Here is an 18,200-nt window from a genome sequence, read left to right as displayed (position 1 = left end):
GTAGCATAATGAGTAAGACGTTTCTGAGGAACTTTCAAAAATTTCGAAAGAAACGTGGAGTTCGATCAAGTTTTTCGTTATAAAGTTACCTAGCATCTCGTATACGCGCGCCCACTGTAAAAGAAGTATGTAAAATTACATAAATAACGCGTGAAAAATACAATTAATAGTGAAATAATTGTGTAAATATTTTTATATTAAATGAAAAATTTGCACAATTAGAAATAAAAATACTAAGAAACTTCATATTTCCACTATAAATTGTGTAATTTTACAAATATTATTTATATAATTCTACATAATTTTTTTACAGTCCCGGTTGATTTATTGCTGTTAGTCGACTCGATAGATTTATATCTATTTTCCAGCGTTCCCTTCTGACAAGGAGGCTGGAACGCGATTTACATTTTAATCGATGGTAAATATTTCTTCATTACTCGACAATGTCTGGCTGTCATGCCGCAATTCTCTTTCGCCCCGCCCGTGTCGGAAGTCGATGACAACTTTAATGAATACGTAGAGGCTCACGGACACTGATCTGATGTTAGTTCTCGCGTTCACGCGCAAGCGCGCGTGCATTCCCGTATCAATGGCTCTGGATCACAACATCGTTTATGCTGTTGCAGATTTTCCCAATGCCGTAAAAAGGCTGCTGAAGAATGACATACTGATGTTCAGAACCGCAAGTAGCGTGTTACACATCCTGCCGATCGCCGGTATCTACACCTTCCTGCCGAAGTACCTGGAGACCCAATTTCGCCTACCGGCCCATCATGCGAACATGATCTCAGGTAATTATCGTGAATCGCGAACATGCGAACGGGACTCCCCGGGGACTCCCCGAAACGCGCCTTCCCCCAATTATATTACTAATGACACGCACGTACCGTGAGAGATGAATCGCGTCCGGAGTAAACACAGCGCGACGACGTTCGTACCGAACGAAAGATCGGGCGGGCGACGTCGCAAGATTTCGCCGCCGGATGTCCGTCGCGATTACGGCGCAAAGTGGATAATTTGACGTAAACGTCAGAACGGTCGTGTCATTTCGCTCACGGGGGAAAAAAAAAGTGTTCTCTCACTTCGTCCGCGTCGGAACGTGCAGGAAGTTGCGACAAAATCTGTCGGCCAATCAAACCGAATAATCTCGCATTATTGCTATTTCGTCGTTTCGCGTGCGACTTGAGAAAAGAACGTATACATAAAGAGAATTTTCTCTTAGCCTCGAAGTTACAGTAATTGTCAGACAACATTGACATCGAGGAATTTTGTTACAATTTCAGTAAAATTTAAATTATATCTAAATTATAGTGTATTTAAATATAATTTATATTTAAGTGCACTAGAATTTAAATATATTATAATAAATATAAACTAAATTAATGTATAATTAAAATTATAATTTAATTATAATAAAAATTATTATGTGTATACATTGTTCTACGATTACCGTTATTAAAAGTAAACTGTAAGAGGAAATTCTATTTTTGAAATTTTCAACAAAATTTTTAGTTTTCTCTTTCCTTCCTATTTTTACTTGAAAAATCGTAACCGTAATGGGAATCGTAATGAATAAATAACATTAAAATGGCGCGATGAAAGATGTTCCGAGCGGCTGCGGTCTGGCTACATGTGCAACGATAACAAATAGTTCGATATAAACGGTGGAACGAACTCGGCGCATATCTCGGTATTAATTGTACGGTTATCTTATTCTACGTGCGTGCGCGCGCTAATTTATGACATTGTCCGTCGAGTAATTGGCGCCAGCCATAGAACAAGGCTGCGCTCCGTTTCTACATTCCACTTCCCGTCATTCTACGCTCGCCCGATTATTAAACTATAGTCGCATCTAATAACAATCGCGCAACAGCGGTAGTTCTGCCAAATTATTCAGCGAATAATTTAGCAGAACTACCGCTGTTGCGCGATTGTTATTAGATTCAATTTCAAATTGTTCCGTAGTTACTTCCGCGTAATGAAGATTTATTAAACTAATAAACATTCAAGTAGAACATTTTCTCATAGTCTTTAGTATTATGTCAACTTTTACATATTTTTTTGTAAATGCTCTCTTTTTAGTTCTATTGTACATCAAAAAAATAAAATAAATTAAAGAGTTATATATATCAAATAATATGGAATAATTCCTGTAACTCACGCAAAAAAGTAACATTAAAAGAATAAACAATTTTTTAGTTGACAAACTGACAATTCTTTATTAAAGTTTTACTTTATTCTTTATTAAAGAATTGCTAGTGTCGACTAAAAAATTGTTTATTCTTGGTTTTAATTACTAGCGACAATAAATTAATTTCAAATTCTGATTAACATTAAAAGAACATTTTTTATTTATTAAAGGGTGAAGCGGATAAATTATCATGAAAATAAAGAAAATGATAAATAACCAACCATTATATTTTGTCGACATAATTAGTGAAAAATCAGAAAATCTAATTTTGTACTTAAAAAATAGATTATTAATTTAATAAATATAAGCGATTAATAGTGGTCATTCGATACTTCTATTTTTAATAATGACACATTGTTAACTATTTTTTTTCCTTACATAAGATAATGATATACATGATATACATACTTTACTATTCAAGTATCTGGAAAGCAATGTGTTATTTGTCTAACAAGCAAGCGTGCTGACTTTTGATTAATAAAGTCTATTTTAATAAACTGACTATCATCATCCTTGAACTCCCATGACTTGATTATGACGCAGAACATGAATCGTCAGGTGAATGGCTTCAAACGATCGTATAAGTAGCGACGAATTTTTTTTCTGTAGGTGTTGGCGGGATTCTAGTGATGGGATTGGGCATCGTAATTAGCGGCTTTTTTATCTTGAGGGTGAAGCCTAATGCCAGATTCGTCGCAGCCTGGATCGCCTTCACCGCGGTCGTTTACGCGATCGGCATGGGCGTGCTAATGTTTATCGGTTGTCCGATGGACGACTTTGCCGGGCTCGTGTCACATCCCGACGGGTAAGTGATTTCAACATGTTAAAAGAAAACTTTGTTTCATTACGAACAAATGGATAAAATTATCGACATACAAACGTATATTAAGGAGATTCTCTAATCTTCCATAATATAGGAAGAGACTGTTCAAATTTTGAGGATAAATTTATTTTTTATATATGTAGGAATTTTTTAATATTAAAAAAATTTTTTTACCGTACAATTTTCTCTTTACTTTTTTGAAATAGCATCGAGTCTTATAGAAAAGAGAGTTTTAAGTAATTTAGTCGTGAATAAAATATAAGTACTTTAAAAAGTTGAAAATTAAAAAGATAAAGTAGTTTTATCATATTATTTTTATATAAGAATATGAAATGTTTATGAATTTTATAATTTTCTTTAAATGTGTGATATTGAAAGCGTATTAATAGCTCGTTAGTCAAGCATGTTTAATTTAAATTGTTTATCATTTATTATTTAAAAGATGATAACAGTCACAAATTTCTGTGTGCTAAAAGACATGAAAATTACAAGACTTTTTCCTGACCTTTTAAGCTAGAGAACCTCTTTAAATATAAATAACGAAATATATTATAATTTATAATTCAGTATTACGTGCACGTAATCGAGTGTCAGTGAAATTAACTTAAGCATTAAAAAAATTTTTTTGTCTAGTATCGAAAAAATGACAAAACGTCTAACAAAATTCTGTAGTTTAGTTTTAAATTATTGAGACTTTGTTTTATTAAAATAAAATGTAGAGAGATGGAAGAGAAATCTGGAATAATATTAACATTAGCAATTGGAGTCCGAGCATTGTAGACGCAGACTCCATCTCGGATTCAATGCATCATGTAACATGAATCCGTTTTGCATTTTCATATTCCATCCAGACGGATGTCTTTGAAAGCGTACGACTCATGTTAGTAACATCGCGACGAAACTATCGCGATTGTCGAACACCCTTCGCGCATTCGAATGCGCGGACGGCCGATGTTTAACGAAAGACAAGGTGTCCGAATGCGTGTCCGATTAGAATGCGCATCCTAAATAGATGTATCGGAAACGCGCGGTCCATCACCCCTTCCTTCCTTCCTCTTATTTAAAAGTCAACGATATCTCCCAGTTCCCCTAAATACATACGTTTCGGAGCTCCACCAATTCGGATCCCTCGTTTTATCTGCCCAGCCGGCGCGAAAGCGGGAAAACCTCGACAATGACTTTGTGCAATCTAGAACACCATATCTCGTTGAACGGAACAACAAACCGTCAATTACCATGTCACTCGTTCAACGTGGGCAAATGCAGATCTTTCTTTAGATTTAATATGTAGGATTTAATTGATTTTAATTATTTTGATTCTTGAGCGGCTGTAAATTGCTAGAAAAACAAACCTTTTTTCTTGCAGAGGTTTCTATCATCTATCTTTCTCGTTCTTCCTTTCTCATACACATACTTTTTATTTATTATTATGTTACATTGAGAAAAAAATTTTCAATTGATTTAAATTTCTTCAAGTGTTTTATATATTTAACTGAAATACAGCAAACAACTTTCTTCTCAGTGTATATTATAAACATTGTAGAGTCTAAAGATTAGAAAATTAATTTTCATATTTTAATTATTTTGTTTCACAATTTTATTATATAATATAATTTTAAGGCGTTTGGTTTAAAAGCAAAATATTGTTTAGATAACTATGCAAACATCTGAGACATAATTTCTAATATTTTGATTAGTGAACTATATTCGCTGAGCTAACGTTTTTCTTGCTTAAACAAAATTAATGTTACATAATATTGAGCAATTTTTCTCTATTTAACTAATTTGACGAATATTATTCTCTTCCACAATTACGTAAATATAAATTAAGTAAGTAAATTTTCACTTAAACTTATTAATCTAGTTTCATGTCAGAATGAGTTATCTTGAATAAGCAAGACAGACGGTTAATTTAAAATGTGACATAGTCCAGTTTAAAGTGGCGCTGACTTACGAACGACCTACATTTCCGCAGACTTTCCAGCTTCGAGCCGACCTGCGAGGCTACCTGTGACTGTGATCGGAACAAATTTAGTCCAATCTGCGGTGCCGACGGTAAAACATATTTCTCCGCTTGCCATGCCGGTTGTTCGAATTATACGGTTGCTGACGGCAAAGTGGCATCGGTAAGTGTTAAGTGGTAAGAACCCGGCACCCAGCAGGACATGTCTGTCCGAGAGAGATTACACTATAATTGAATCGATCGTCAGCTTGAAAACATTGATTGTTACGAAATTGTTTGGAGACCAAAGCGAATTTGGAAACTCTCTTGCTTATATATGTTTGCGAAATGATATTTAGACGTCGCGGTTGAAATGAAAAGATAACTTTAAGGGCCGGTTGTTCCAACTTCTTGGTAAATTTACCTACCAAGTAAGCATGTGTTTATCTTCATTTTTTTTCTTGAATAAATAAAGACAAACATATATTTATCTGATAGATAAATTTACCAAGAAGTTGGAACAACCGGCCCTAAACGCACTATTTCGTTCTTTTACTTTTTGAGTCCTTAATAATGAGACGTAATTTTTCGAGCCTAAATATATACGGAGAAAATTTCCTCTTAGAATTTACCATCAAAATCATAGTAATCGTGGGCATTTTAAAGAATTTTATGTAGTTTTCTCTTATTTTATTAATATCTATTATATAATAAAATTTAAAATACGTTTGATTCAATTTTATTAAAATTTTACTAAAACTATAATTAATATTGTTCCACATATAGCAGGATTTGTAGGAAAAATCGTAAGAATAAATCCTCTCCGTGTACATTGTGAACAATGACGTCTCTTTCAGCAGTAATGATTTCAATATGCGAGGCACGAACAATTATGATCAGTCTTCTGATGACGTTATATTTGATACTTCACAGTTTTACAATTGTCAATGCATCGGACAGAACGTAACGATATTATCGGAAGCAGTAAGCACAGCGTCGATCGGTTACTGCTCACTGAAGTGCAGTAATTTTTGGATCTACATACTCCTGTTCTCGATCTTCGTTTTTATTCACTCAACGAGCGAGGTGGGCTCTATGTTACTCATTCTGCGATGCGTGGATCCCAGGGACAAAGCTATGGCACTCGGCTTGATACAGTTTGCCATCGGCTTGTTCGGTAATTGCTTACTAAGACATCTTTTTTATTAACAAAAATAGAAGAGAATTTTCTCTTTGAATTTATTTTTTTATCAAAATCATGTAGTGGGACCTTCATATATTACGAAGAATTGTAATATAATTTTAGTAAAATTGTAATATAATTTTACTAAATTTTATATTAAAATTCCTCGAAGTCTATGTTGTCTCACTACGATAATAAAGGAAAATTCTAAGAGAAAAGTTTCTTTGTATGTATAATTTCTTGTTCAAAAATACTTTTTTACAAATGCAATATTATTTATATACGGGAAAAATAAAGTATTAATAGCATTAGCTAATAGCAATTTAATTGAAAATAATTTCATTATTTCGATAATAATAATAATAAAATAAGTAATATTTTTATTAGAACAAGACCATACGTATTTATTTTATTAATATTATTATTGAATTAACAAGAATAGGTTCGGACTTTTGCTAGCTATGGTGTAATAAATCATAATTTTTTTCTGCGTGGATATATTTTATAATTTAATCAAGTGTATGTAGTTGTGAAAAAGGATAAATTAATGGAATATATTAATGTGGTAAAGAAATTAAAAATCTAAAATTTTTCATCGTTTTAAAACTGCCTTTTTGAAGAATAATATAGTGTCTTCATTTCTGTGCTTCAGGCAATGTTCCATGTCCTATCATTTATGGTGCTGTGGTGGATTCCGCTTGTCTCGTATGGGAATACGCTTGCGGTGAGCGAGGCGCCTGTTGGCTTTATGATTCGAACATCTTTAGAATGTTCTATCATGGTACGTACATACAACTTAGAGGAGTGTAGTTTTCTATTAAAAAATAGACAAATAAGTTAAGCGATTTCAACAATTAAGTTGTTTATAAAAGAAATTTCGACCCGTTAAATTTTAATTAACGCACGTATTGTTAGTAATATATTTCTTATTGTTACTCTAATGCTAATAAAAAATATGTTAAAGGAATAGATAAATAAATTTAGCAAAAAAATCGTTTAAAAAATTTTTTTTACAATATTAATTACACAGAAAAAATTAGCGTAAATCAATAATTATTACCTCAGATTAAACAAGAATACAATTTTGTTTAAAGAATTTGATAATCTTAATAGACATAATTTGTTTATATAAAAACACTATATAATTTCATTTAAAAAGATATATTTATCTTTATTTAATAATAATTTTTATGAGTTAAGAATTATAAATGTGTTCTTTTACAAATGACCACTATAATATCGAAATAAAAATATAATATTTTGTTGAAGCCTAAGATTACCAATCTCTTTAGAAAAAGATTTTGTATTTTCGCTTATATAAGACATTGTTGATTTGATGCTAATTTTTTTTCTTTTTCTTTTTTTTTGCGTACGTGCTCTGGATCGCGTACGAACGCAGATTGCGTAACAGATTGATTAAACGTTTCTTTTGCAGGTACAACGGGCGGCATCATTCTGATGGCCTTCGTGGTGGATATAGTCGTTTGGTACAAGGCCGGGAGCATAAGCTTCGTGGAGAAGCAGGAGGGCGAGACAGGTACCGCGGAGGAAATGGCGACGTTAAAATCGCAGGACGTTCAGGCGGTCGAGAACGACTATTTGTGAAGGTTTCGTATTACTCTTTTGCGGTGAAGGGCCGCGACGGCGACATTATCATCGTCGTCGTCTAAGGATGCAACGCAGTGTCGTAGAACACGTGGGAGCATCATCCTTCGCGAATGGTGCCAGTATACACAGAGCTCGTGAGCTTCCCAGAGTAGCGGCGGCGGCGGCGGCGAAAGAGCACATCGGAGACTTGCCGGCGGCGATTACGCGCATCAGAACGGAAACCTTCCTTCGAGGAAAGTTCCGTTCTGATGGGCGGGAGAAGTCTAGTCCCTCTTTGTCGACGGCATCCGAGCGTAAAAGAAGCGGACTTCGCGTGAATCGCATGCACACAGGAGGAGGACTGAGGTCGAGGACGACGCAGGGCGGCATTGATTCGGTGACTCGGAGGACCGAGGTTAAGACGTGCGAGGAAGGGCCGAGCTTCGGAAACCACGCGATGCAGAAGTGATATCGCTCGGCACCGCGAAGATACGGAAGAATGGGGAAATACCTCTCGCGTCCGAGCGTCGCGACGCGTAATACATGAGTCTCTCGAGTGCGCGTCTCTCTCTTGGAAAAAAAGTTAGTAGGGTTTCTCTCTCAGGGAGGCTTGTCAGTAAGTACACGCAATAAAAGTAATACTTCCGTGCCTACGAAAATGACGGTATATGCTCGCTTGCGCCGCGGTCCGCCGCGCGGCGACGGATCCGGGGAATCGAATCGAATCGAATCAAAGCAGGCACACGACGAGCGGCCTCGCGGGTGGCAGTGAATGCAGTTCGCATGGACAGACAGTGAGGGATTGCCTCGTGCTTTGCACCGGCGTTGATTAGTATATGACGGCGTTTCTCGCCGTGCTCACGCGCGCGCGTGCACGCGTCATCTAACTCTCCCTAACGGTAACGTACGTTTACCGTGACGCGAGAGGAAGCGCGGGGCATTTACGTACGTTGTAAATATAGTTTGTTTTTTTATTCAATGACGATCTAATGAGAATTTTATTGCAGAAGGGGATCACAATCAAAGTTAGTTTTTAATCATTGACGAGAAATGTAAATCTCTTGCAAAAATCCTTGCGGAATTGAATATCGTGGAAATGTGCAGTAATCAAGAACGATCGCACATGTCAAATATAATAGATGTATGTTTTAATTTAAAAGCGTTTGTTTTTAATTATTGAGTTTTCGAAAAAGTCGAATCACCCTCAACGGTTACGATGCTACGAAGTGGCGTATAATGGTCTTTATTTTGAGAAATAATTGCTATTGTTTCTAAATAAATTTGAATATGAAAAATCGTTTCTTGGGGAGAGATTTACAACTTTTTTGACAACGCAATTTATTTATTAAAAAGACGTTTCTTCGATCTATAGATTGAATTCTTTATATTTAAAATCTCGATGGAATCGCAACACATTTTATTACAAATCTGTTAATAGCAAAATGGATATTAGAAAGTCGACAAAAAGTTGTGGCGATCCAGTCTGAAGTTTGAAGAAAGAAATGCATGTCGATATGCCCCGGATTTCCTTCTCGAAAATAGCTGTTACTCAATCGCGCGTTACACACATACACACACGTTCGCGTTACGCTTCTCAGGCGCGCGATTATCTCGGAAAGTACGTACAAAAGGAAAGGCAAAATAGACGGCGGAAAACTGCCGATCATTCCGTTCGATCGATCGTTGCGATAGGGAGGCTTCCTCTTCACGGCTGGAATGCGTAAGGAGCAGAGAAGGCAAAGGGATGTATAATTATATACGTGTAAAAAGTGTGTATACTCCGCGTACACATAGGTACGTACGTAATGTACAGCTTAAATCGGCGATTCTGGTCAGTCGGTCCTTGGCCGCTCATAAAACGAACGTATGCGCTTCGGGTATGCGCTCGCGTGCACCTCTGCTTTAATCCTTGCGTGTGTTTTCTCTATTGACGTACTGGAAAAAATCAGCGCGATGAGCGACGGCGCCAGGTTACGGGCGCCTCGCGCGCAGGTAGAAATTATCTGCGTAGCAGATACGCAGAAACGGAGCGCCGAACGGACGATACAGATCTAAACTCGCATTTCGCGTAAATTTCAGAAAGGAAAAGAGTGTAGGCATATTTAATTGGATTGCATTTTCCGTTCTTCGTAATCGTGATTGAAGAAAATAGCATGAGCTATTTTATATTAGTTGACTTCTAATTAACAATTGTTAATTAGCAATTTTTAACCGTCAATGATTATGAAATACTTGCAGTCGTTTAAAAATTGTCGTACTTACACAATTCCGCATGTTTTAAATCTGTATTATTCTCGGCGCTTCTCGAATACAAATATTATGCTTATAATTAATTGAATAAAAACTATAAAGAGTAACGTAAGCGTAGCGTGTTTGACTATTAAAATCAGAAATGTAGGAATATCGAGATGATAAATTATACAATATAATATGCTAAGGATTAACGCAGCAAACGACTACCTCCTAATATAATGTACATCTCGTTATTGTTAAAACAGAGTTCATTATCGACAATTTGATTCGAGGCTTTGCAAAATGGTGAATCATTAATTGCTGTGCATCGAGAAATTAATTACTTATCGCGATGCCGATGACTGTTTTGACAATAATTCGCGATGTACGAGTGAAATTCGAGTATGCTCCAATTAAATTAGCGATATATTTTTATGTATGTAAGAATGACGTATTTCTCAAACGCAAAGACGTTCGTTTTGAGCAGCCCGAAACATCCTCGTTCCTTTCGACACAGTTTGTATTCGATTTGCGCTATTAACAGATTCTTGAACCCTTATTATGTAATTAAAATTGCATAAGTGAGAATTTCAATATTTAAACATTAAATAAATTTGTAAAATATATCTTTTTAATTAGTGTTCAAAATTTTAGTAAATTCCAAAATGTATTGATTGTTAAATTAAATTATTTAATTTTAAATTTTCTCTAATTGTTATTGGGAATAGTTTAATAACGCAAATCAAAATGTATGTGAACCACATTTATTTGCTCCAATATTAAGAATTGATGAATTTTACACAAAAAAGTCGATAATGTACACATACATGGTTGTCACATTCGAAACATTTTTCTTGGATCTCGGTTGACCTCTTAGGCACTACCGTCCGTGTGTTACACTTGCGCATAAAGTACTATTGATAAATAAATAAATAAATAAATAAATATATATATATATATATAAACATATATATGTAAATATTTGTAATAAATATTATAACTGGCAGAAGTCTCCAGTGATGCAGAAAGAAAAAAAATGACGAGGAGATTAAAAAGAGAGGTCGACGAGATCGAAAGCAAAGACACATATAATACATAACGTATTTTTAGACGATTTGACGACAAAATGGAAGTAAGATAAAACAAAAGTAACGTTTACTATTATTATTATTATTATTATTATTATTATTATTATTATTATTATTATTATTATTATTATTATTATTATTATTATTATCATTATCATTGTTGTATTGTGATTATCGCGTTGGTGTTCTAGAGCGGTACACGCTATCATACATACAAAAAGAAAAGAAAGAAAAGCAGATGAAGAATTATTAAGAAAAGCTGTATTTTAATATGATATATTTTACATACGTAAAACAATATGCTCATCGATATCTGAGTGCTTTTTAGAGTTTCGCGCATTTTTTAAAATAATGTCGAAGTATGTATGTAAGAAGGAAAATATTTAAGTAGTAATGCATATCTGTTTTTCTTTGTGAACAAATTTCTTGCATCTAATATGAGAAGAAAAGATGTGCATCTACCGAGCAATAAAACAATTTGAAAATTAATCGATTTCAAGTGATGGGAAAATTGTTTTATGTGAAAAAAAAGTTTCTCGATCTTTCTTCGATCTATCGACAATATCAGATAATTATTTTAAATTATTGGAACAATAATCCAAAGAGAAAAAAAAATTTTCAATGTTTAAACAACTTTCTCAAATGGAAAGGGCTATTAAATATGTCTAATTTTTAAATAATCAGATTTTAGACAATTATTCGATGCAATCATCAATTTTATATACAATAAGTCAACTATATACATGCGAATTGGCGATTCTATTTTCTCTTTACATGATCGGCTTTCTCTCTCGTCGATGCTTATTAACCCTTAAATGCAAGCAGTGACATTAATAATATGTTATCTAGATATGATTTAATATGTTATTATAGACTGTTTGTCTCGCAGAGTATTTGTCTCGTGAGAGTTTTTGCATTGTTTTCCCATCTGCATATTAAACGTTTACACGTTTACACATAAATCTGTTCTGCACAATTTTCTGAAATTAATATTTTATCTGCGCGAGCGGTTTGTATTTAAGGGTTACTTCGTAAGCGTGCGATTTAACATGAAAAACGAGAAATATATTTTTGGAGAATTTTCTGTTTTTGGGACTGTTATGTGTACATTTTTCCATTGAATCTTCTCGAGTATCGGATGTTGATTAAGTGATCTGACGTGAGAATGATGAAAATCAACATGTAACATAATACATAATGTTATTTTATAAAAAAATACTTATTGATCTACATGTACCAATCTCTATTTGCAATAATCTCGATTAATACAGGACAGAACTTTAACGTTTCGTTTGAAATCTGACTTCAAAATGTCTCAAATGCGTCTCTTTGTGCATTTATTGCAAACTCCAATTTCTTCTTCAAAGCGCGAAGATATGTAATCTTACTTATCAGCCGGTGCGAGCAAGCAGCAAAACTGCTTTAGTATGATTAGTAAAGCACGATGAGTGTAGTTCGTAAAACAATTTGATTCGAATGAATAATCAATATTTTGCGATACTTACAGCGGGAGGAATGTGTGCGTATAACCCAATTGATAAAAGCTGCATCTTGCACTGAGAGAAAAGGAGTTTTTCGACGCGATTAAATTTATGATTAAATTAATTTGAAAAATTTAATCAAGTTAGCAACTTTTTTCCTCGGTGTGAGAAACTCCAAAATTCGTATCTCTTTGTAAAATTAAGATTGTATATCAGAATTTTGTCTACTTCATATTCCTTCAGCCGCATGTTGTCAAACGATATTGATTAGTCTCGACTAATGCCACAGGCATATATAAATTCGATATATACTGTACAGAATAATCATTCGGGTACGCGACCGTGGAGATTGTATACGGACGATCGCGTATGTTACATTACCTTCGTGCGGTGCTGCTGACCGAGAATCGTATTTTTGTATCCGCGGAAAAAAATCAATAATCTATATTTTAAACGAACACTGTGCACACAGCACGGCACGGCGATATACGGGATTTACTGTCCGACTGTAATCTGCATCTGCAATTAATTTGCAGGCTCAGTTGTATTCAATGTTAAACGTTGCGAATACTCTCGAATGTATCTGCGAGTTGTAACGCCTGTATAGAAACTCTTCTCGATGATCAAAATCAAGCTCTTGAGATAAAAAAGGAAGCGTTAAGAGATCACACTAATTAATGATAATTCATAAAATTTAAGCGATTACCGTTAATATCTATATACGTATACCTTATCGTAACTCATCGCCGTTCGATCAATCGAACAAATATTTTTCAAATCACGTAGATCGTAGAACGTGTACAATCTATGCCGGAATCAACGGTAATCAACCGCGTGTACAAAATATAATATTAATGCGGTTTCCCTCTTCCCTCTGTTGATCAAATATTTTCAATCTCGATAACGATTTCCACTGCCGTTCGCCGGTAAGCGATGACGGCTTGCTCATTGTGACGATTCCTTTTGAAGGAAACGCAGAGAACTGAGATGCAAGCGTGTAAGTAGATATCTTTCCGGAAGTTTTTCTGTCTTAATCTTTTTAAACCGTTAATGAAGAATTAAAATTAATGAATTACTGTCTTTGATATCGACTAGTTTGCGAAGAAATTGTGAGAAATGGAAACACGCGTTCTTATGTTATAACTTCTTCGAGAACTTCTTAATCGGTATAGAAAATTATTTATTAATTTTTCTTTGATTAGTAGTTATTTTTTATAGACTATATGATTCTACAATCATCTAATATGCAAACTTATTTTGATAAAGAACTTTTCGTACGAAATATATTTTTTGTCTATCTATAATTGGCGGTAAAATTAAAAGATTACTAAATTTTTGCCGAAAAATGGTCGATTTATAAAGTTTTATAACTTTGTTGCATTCAAATACAACAGAACGAAAAAAATCACAGATTAATTTTCAATAAGCCGTTTTACAACGTTAATCTTTAACTTTATACTAACTTGAGTTGTGTAAACTTTTTTTTACAACTCTGTAGATGTATTGACAATTTTTATGATGTAAATCTTTCTTCTCAATTTTTTACCTTGCTTCTTAATGTGAAAGCTTTTTTTTTTTAAGAAAATCAACTTAAGGATCTAAAAAGAAAGATTTTACTCTTTAAAATAATTCTGAGGAGATTGTGCGATCTTTTCCCGCAAAGTTTTAACAATTCAAAGATCGACATTATTTTTACAGACATTTAGTGACGTTTAATTTTAATGCCAAGTGTTTTAATTATTTATTCTTATCACTATTTTTGACACGATTTAATATCGTTCCTTTTTAATCGTTCCTTTTTAAATTATTTTTTATTCGCATGATTATTTTATTTACATCTATAGTCTAAATTGTATTGGAATTTAAAATTTTTAAGAAATATGCAAAAGATGCAGGTATACTTACGTGCTTGCCTCTCGTATTCCGCGACGTAGATACGTATGATACATTTGTAGATATAGACAAGTACAATAATTGCCAAAATAATTCGAGACCGAGTCTCGATCTTCAGTCTTTCCGCCGATCCAACCAGTGGCAAATGATTCGCGATCACTTCCTACTTACTTGGCCTTCGTCTGCACTCGGATAGCGCAAACGAATTTCCGTTACAACTAGTTTCAATTAATCAATGTGATTAGCGATTAGTAGTTAAATAGTTAGTATCTTTAGACCGCGAATTATTTGCCGATCACCGTCGTGCAATTAGGCGACGTAAAACCGCGACGATCCGCGATACACGAAGACTGTTCTGAAACTGATAACTGCCGACAGACTTTAAAAGATACATCAGATGCACTCCGAAACTGCCTATCGACACTGCCCGACGAAACTCGCTGTTCGTCCACTGCCACGTAGAACCACACGCAAAACGCGTTTACCTTCGTCGACGAGATATTCGAAGTTTTGTTTCGATTATCGATCATTGAAAGGAGAACATATCTTTCCATTTTCTACATCCGTGATATGCATTTAAGATTCTCTATACACGCATACGTACACTATATTTCCTTCGTCGCGGTTTTTACGAGCTCGACGGTGATTTCGCATAATATTTTTCGGCGGGGCGCTCTGTAATCTAAACAGAATCGATCATTGGCGAATACGTGGGATATACTGTAATACTATATTTTAGTGAGCGAGTGAATGAGCGAGTGCGCGCGAGAAGGAGAAGATTTATCTGTAAATCCGTAGCCCCCGCGACCCGTCACGGTTTTACCTAATTAATCAATGTAGAATCCTTCAAGGAATTATAATTGCTAGTCTCAAATTATGCGACATGCGCTCGTAATCTCTCGCCCTGTCGTCGACGCGAATGTATACGCGCGCATATCGCGAGTGCGAGAAGCGAGTATGCGAATTAGATGGACAGACACTTGTGAGGCGGGGTGTACAATGAGTGTGAAGTATAAATTGCCATTTTTTTTTTATGTAGATAATATTGTAATTACGATTATGTATAATTCATAATTATTATTATTTCTATTATAACTATTATACTGATATTATTACCGCTACTGTAAACTATTGATTAGATATTTGAAGCTTATTGTAATAATAGTAATTATAATTAATTATCAATTACGGCTAACTTTTAGAACTCTATTATACGTAATAGCAAATTATTATTGTAATAATTGCGGCTTTGATTTTTATACATGGGAGGGAGGAAGGCACACAACACACACGATCACTCTTCAAGAGACGTAATTGTATTTTGGTATAGAGCATTATATTGCTATATTGTGTGTAAGTGTGGCAAGAATAATTCTACGTGTCCGGTCTGTACGAAATCCGGAAGAACGAATTTTTATCCCCGCGACTCCCGTTGTGAGCTCGCGATTCGTTTCTTTTTTTTTTTCTGTTCTTCCCCGCCGTTTTTGTTTCCTGGCAGAAAAGAAAACCGAACATGTGCGTAGAAAAGCGAGCTCGTATTTAAGACGGACCTTTTTACGGGGATTACTTTCCCACGGGGAAAATTTACACACCGAAAATTGTAACGTGAGAAATTTGAACAGCAACAGCACAGTTTGAGATAGCTCGCGTAAGCTGTCTTCGGCGAAAAAAAAAAACGGACATAATTACGGATGTAATCCTTAAGTTAACGAACACTTTTTTTTAACAGGCCAGTAGCAAGAGCTTTCGAATTGTAATCGTAATCACGTGGCAATCGTCTTCTTTGATATGAAATTTTTCGCAACCTATACCTGAATTCTCGAACCGACGTGCAAACTGTATGAATACTGTTTTCATTTGAATTGCAAACTCGACCCTTCTTCGGGACGCCGCATTACGTCCCCGATTAAGGCTGTAAATAGGAAGTACCAGACGCGTTCGTTGAGCCACGAACTCGAGGTTCCCAGTAACTTCCGACATTTAAGTGCCTAAAGACTCAGATACACGTCTATTCTCTTCGTTGTCTAGTTTCTACAGTTGGATAAGGTACTGCTTTGTCAAAATGACAACGGCGAAAATTAGCGCTTGTCTCTGTCGCGTAGTTGAATCTTGTGTTCGCGTCCCGCGTCGCGGAATTATCCGTTCAAAATATTGTATAATGGGCATTTCACAAAAGTATCAAGATAAATTGCACTCTTCTCGATATTCTAGTTGAGTAGGCTGTACAAACGAGAGTAATTTTTTTCGTATTGCATTCTTCGCAATATCTACGGTACCTGTGAAAATATTGCAATAGTGTAACTTAAAAAGATTGCACAGTTTTTGCTAGCTTTTTGCGCACCTGTGTTTCTTATATATTGTTAAATTATAACTTTAGGTCGTTTTAAATTTCCATGAGTTGCTAATTGAACGTTAATTATGTATATAGCATAGAATAATGTACAAATTATTAACCCTCTAAATGCTTTCCGAAATGGTCAAAATCATTTTACAGGATGCGCATCGTTTACTTGGTGTTATTTGAGGATCATTGATTCAGTAGAGATCATTCTTCGTTCCGTATTTGTTAGACCATGCAAAACAAATAATCAAAAAAAAAAAAGGGTCCCAAGTTGCTCGACACCCTCCGTCGGGAGGATTATGATGCGCCGAACATTGCAAGACCAAGAGGAGGTGCAATAAGTAATGAAACGAACAAAATAGAAAGAAAATCTATACGCATGTCTCTATTGAAGCTTATAGGGTGTATACGTTAAGAATTATTGGCAGCGCTTTATCCAACTTCGCTAGTTCTTACATCGCAAAGGACGAGAGACTGTCGCTCGACACCCTCAACAGATCTCAGCACTCCGGCGAAACGAACAAGGATCATTTATTTTTTAATTGAACTCGCAGAAGGGCCAGCTCGTTTCCATGGAGTGCGCCTAACGAATAAATAATTATATATTATAAATAAATAAATATAAATGCATATATATATATATAAATAAATATATATGTATACAGATGCGCGTGCGTGTACATACATATGTAAATTTAAGTGTGGGAACCTTGAGGCGCGTGGGACAACGAAAACAGAAAAATCCTCGAAAGTGGAAGCGCCGGAACGTCGTCAGTCGATGTTTTTGTTTTTGAGGATGCAAGAGTCAATTTTTCGATTGCGTAAACGAAACCCCTGCATCACTGTAACATACCTCTATAGCACGTCTCATAGTTTAAATTAGCCCTCGGGTTATCGGTCGTTTAAATTTTTTCTCAGACACGAGAGGAAACGGTACCTTCGAATATATTTATTTTTCTGAAAAACTAGAAAATCTCGAGGGATTGAAAGGAGGACGTAACTAAAAAGGAGTAGACGAGAAGAGGAAGGGAGAATAATGCACATTGTGAGCGGTGTTTGGTAATCCGAGGGTTAAGACTGATTCTACAAACACGTTATAAAAAATGCTGGACCGAGCATATTTTATAATTATACTGTCATTATTATTGTTTGTAATTATACGATTACTATTGAATTTGTTTTTAATAAACGGCAAGTGCCATGATTACATATATGAGTCAAAGCATTATCTGTCTCCTTAACCAATTTTAAATCCTTTTCATTCTGATATATGATATAAAATGATAAATTGTGATATAATATTAAATAAAAATTACTAGATTGTTTAATAAGAATAGTTTCTTGAAAAAGAAAAAATTCAAACGCTGCATCGTTATAACATTATAATGAGTTTTCTACCTCAAAATTTGTGTAAAATTATTTTTAAAGTTATTTTTTTG

At 34.9% G+C, this 18,200-nt stretch overlaps 1 protein-coding gene across 3 annotated transcripts in view; it reads left to right on the top strand.

Annotated features, from left to right (window-relative positions):
- LOC105831359 (solute carrier organic anion transporter family member 74D) overlaps window positions 1-17,974 on the top strand; it is a 154,158-nt gene extending 136,184 nt beyond the window's left edge. For 2 of the 3 annotated variants that reach the window (XM_036288789.1, XM_036288787.1), the window contains 6 exons: window positions 627-791; window positions 2,801-2,996; window positions 4,990-5,140; window positions 5,890-6,133; window positions 6,792-6,920; window positions 7,575-17,974. In XM_036288789.1, the coding sequence (XP_036144682.1) occupies window positions 627-791; window positions 2,801-2,996; window positions 4,990-5,140; window positions 5,890-6,133; window positions 6,792-6,920; window positions 7,575-7,744 (1,055 nt within the window). In that variant the 3' untranslated portion in view covers window positions 7,745-17,974. The remainder of the gene's footprint in view (window positions 1-626; window positions 792-2,800; window positions 2,997-4,989; window positions 5,141-5,889; window positions 6,134-6,791; window positions 6,921-7,574) is intronic. The other variant, XM_036288788.1, reaches the window with a different exon arrangement.
- Window positions 17,975-18,200: the final 226 nt, after the last annotated feature.

Source organism: Monomorium pharaonis, chromosome 6 (genome assembly GCF_013373865.1).
Source record: "Monomorium pharaonis isolate MP-MQ-018 chromosome 6, ASM1337386v2, whole genome shotgun sequence".
NCBI classification, from domain to species: domain Eukaryota; kingdom Metazoa; phylum Arthropoda; class Insecta; order Hymenoptera; family Formicidae; genus Monomorium; species Monomorium pharaonis.
The sequence above is the reverse complement of the archived record's forward strand: the minus strand, read 5'-3'. Positions and strand labels throughout refer to the sequence as shown.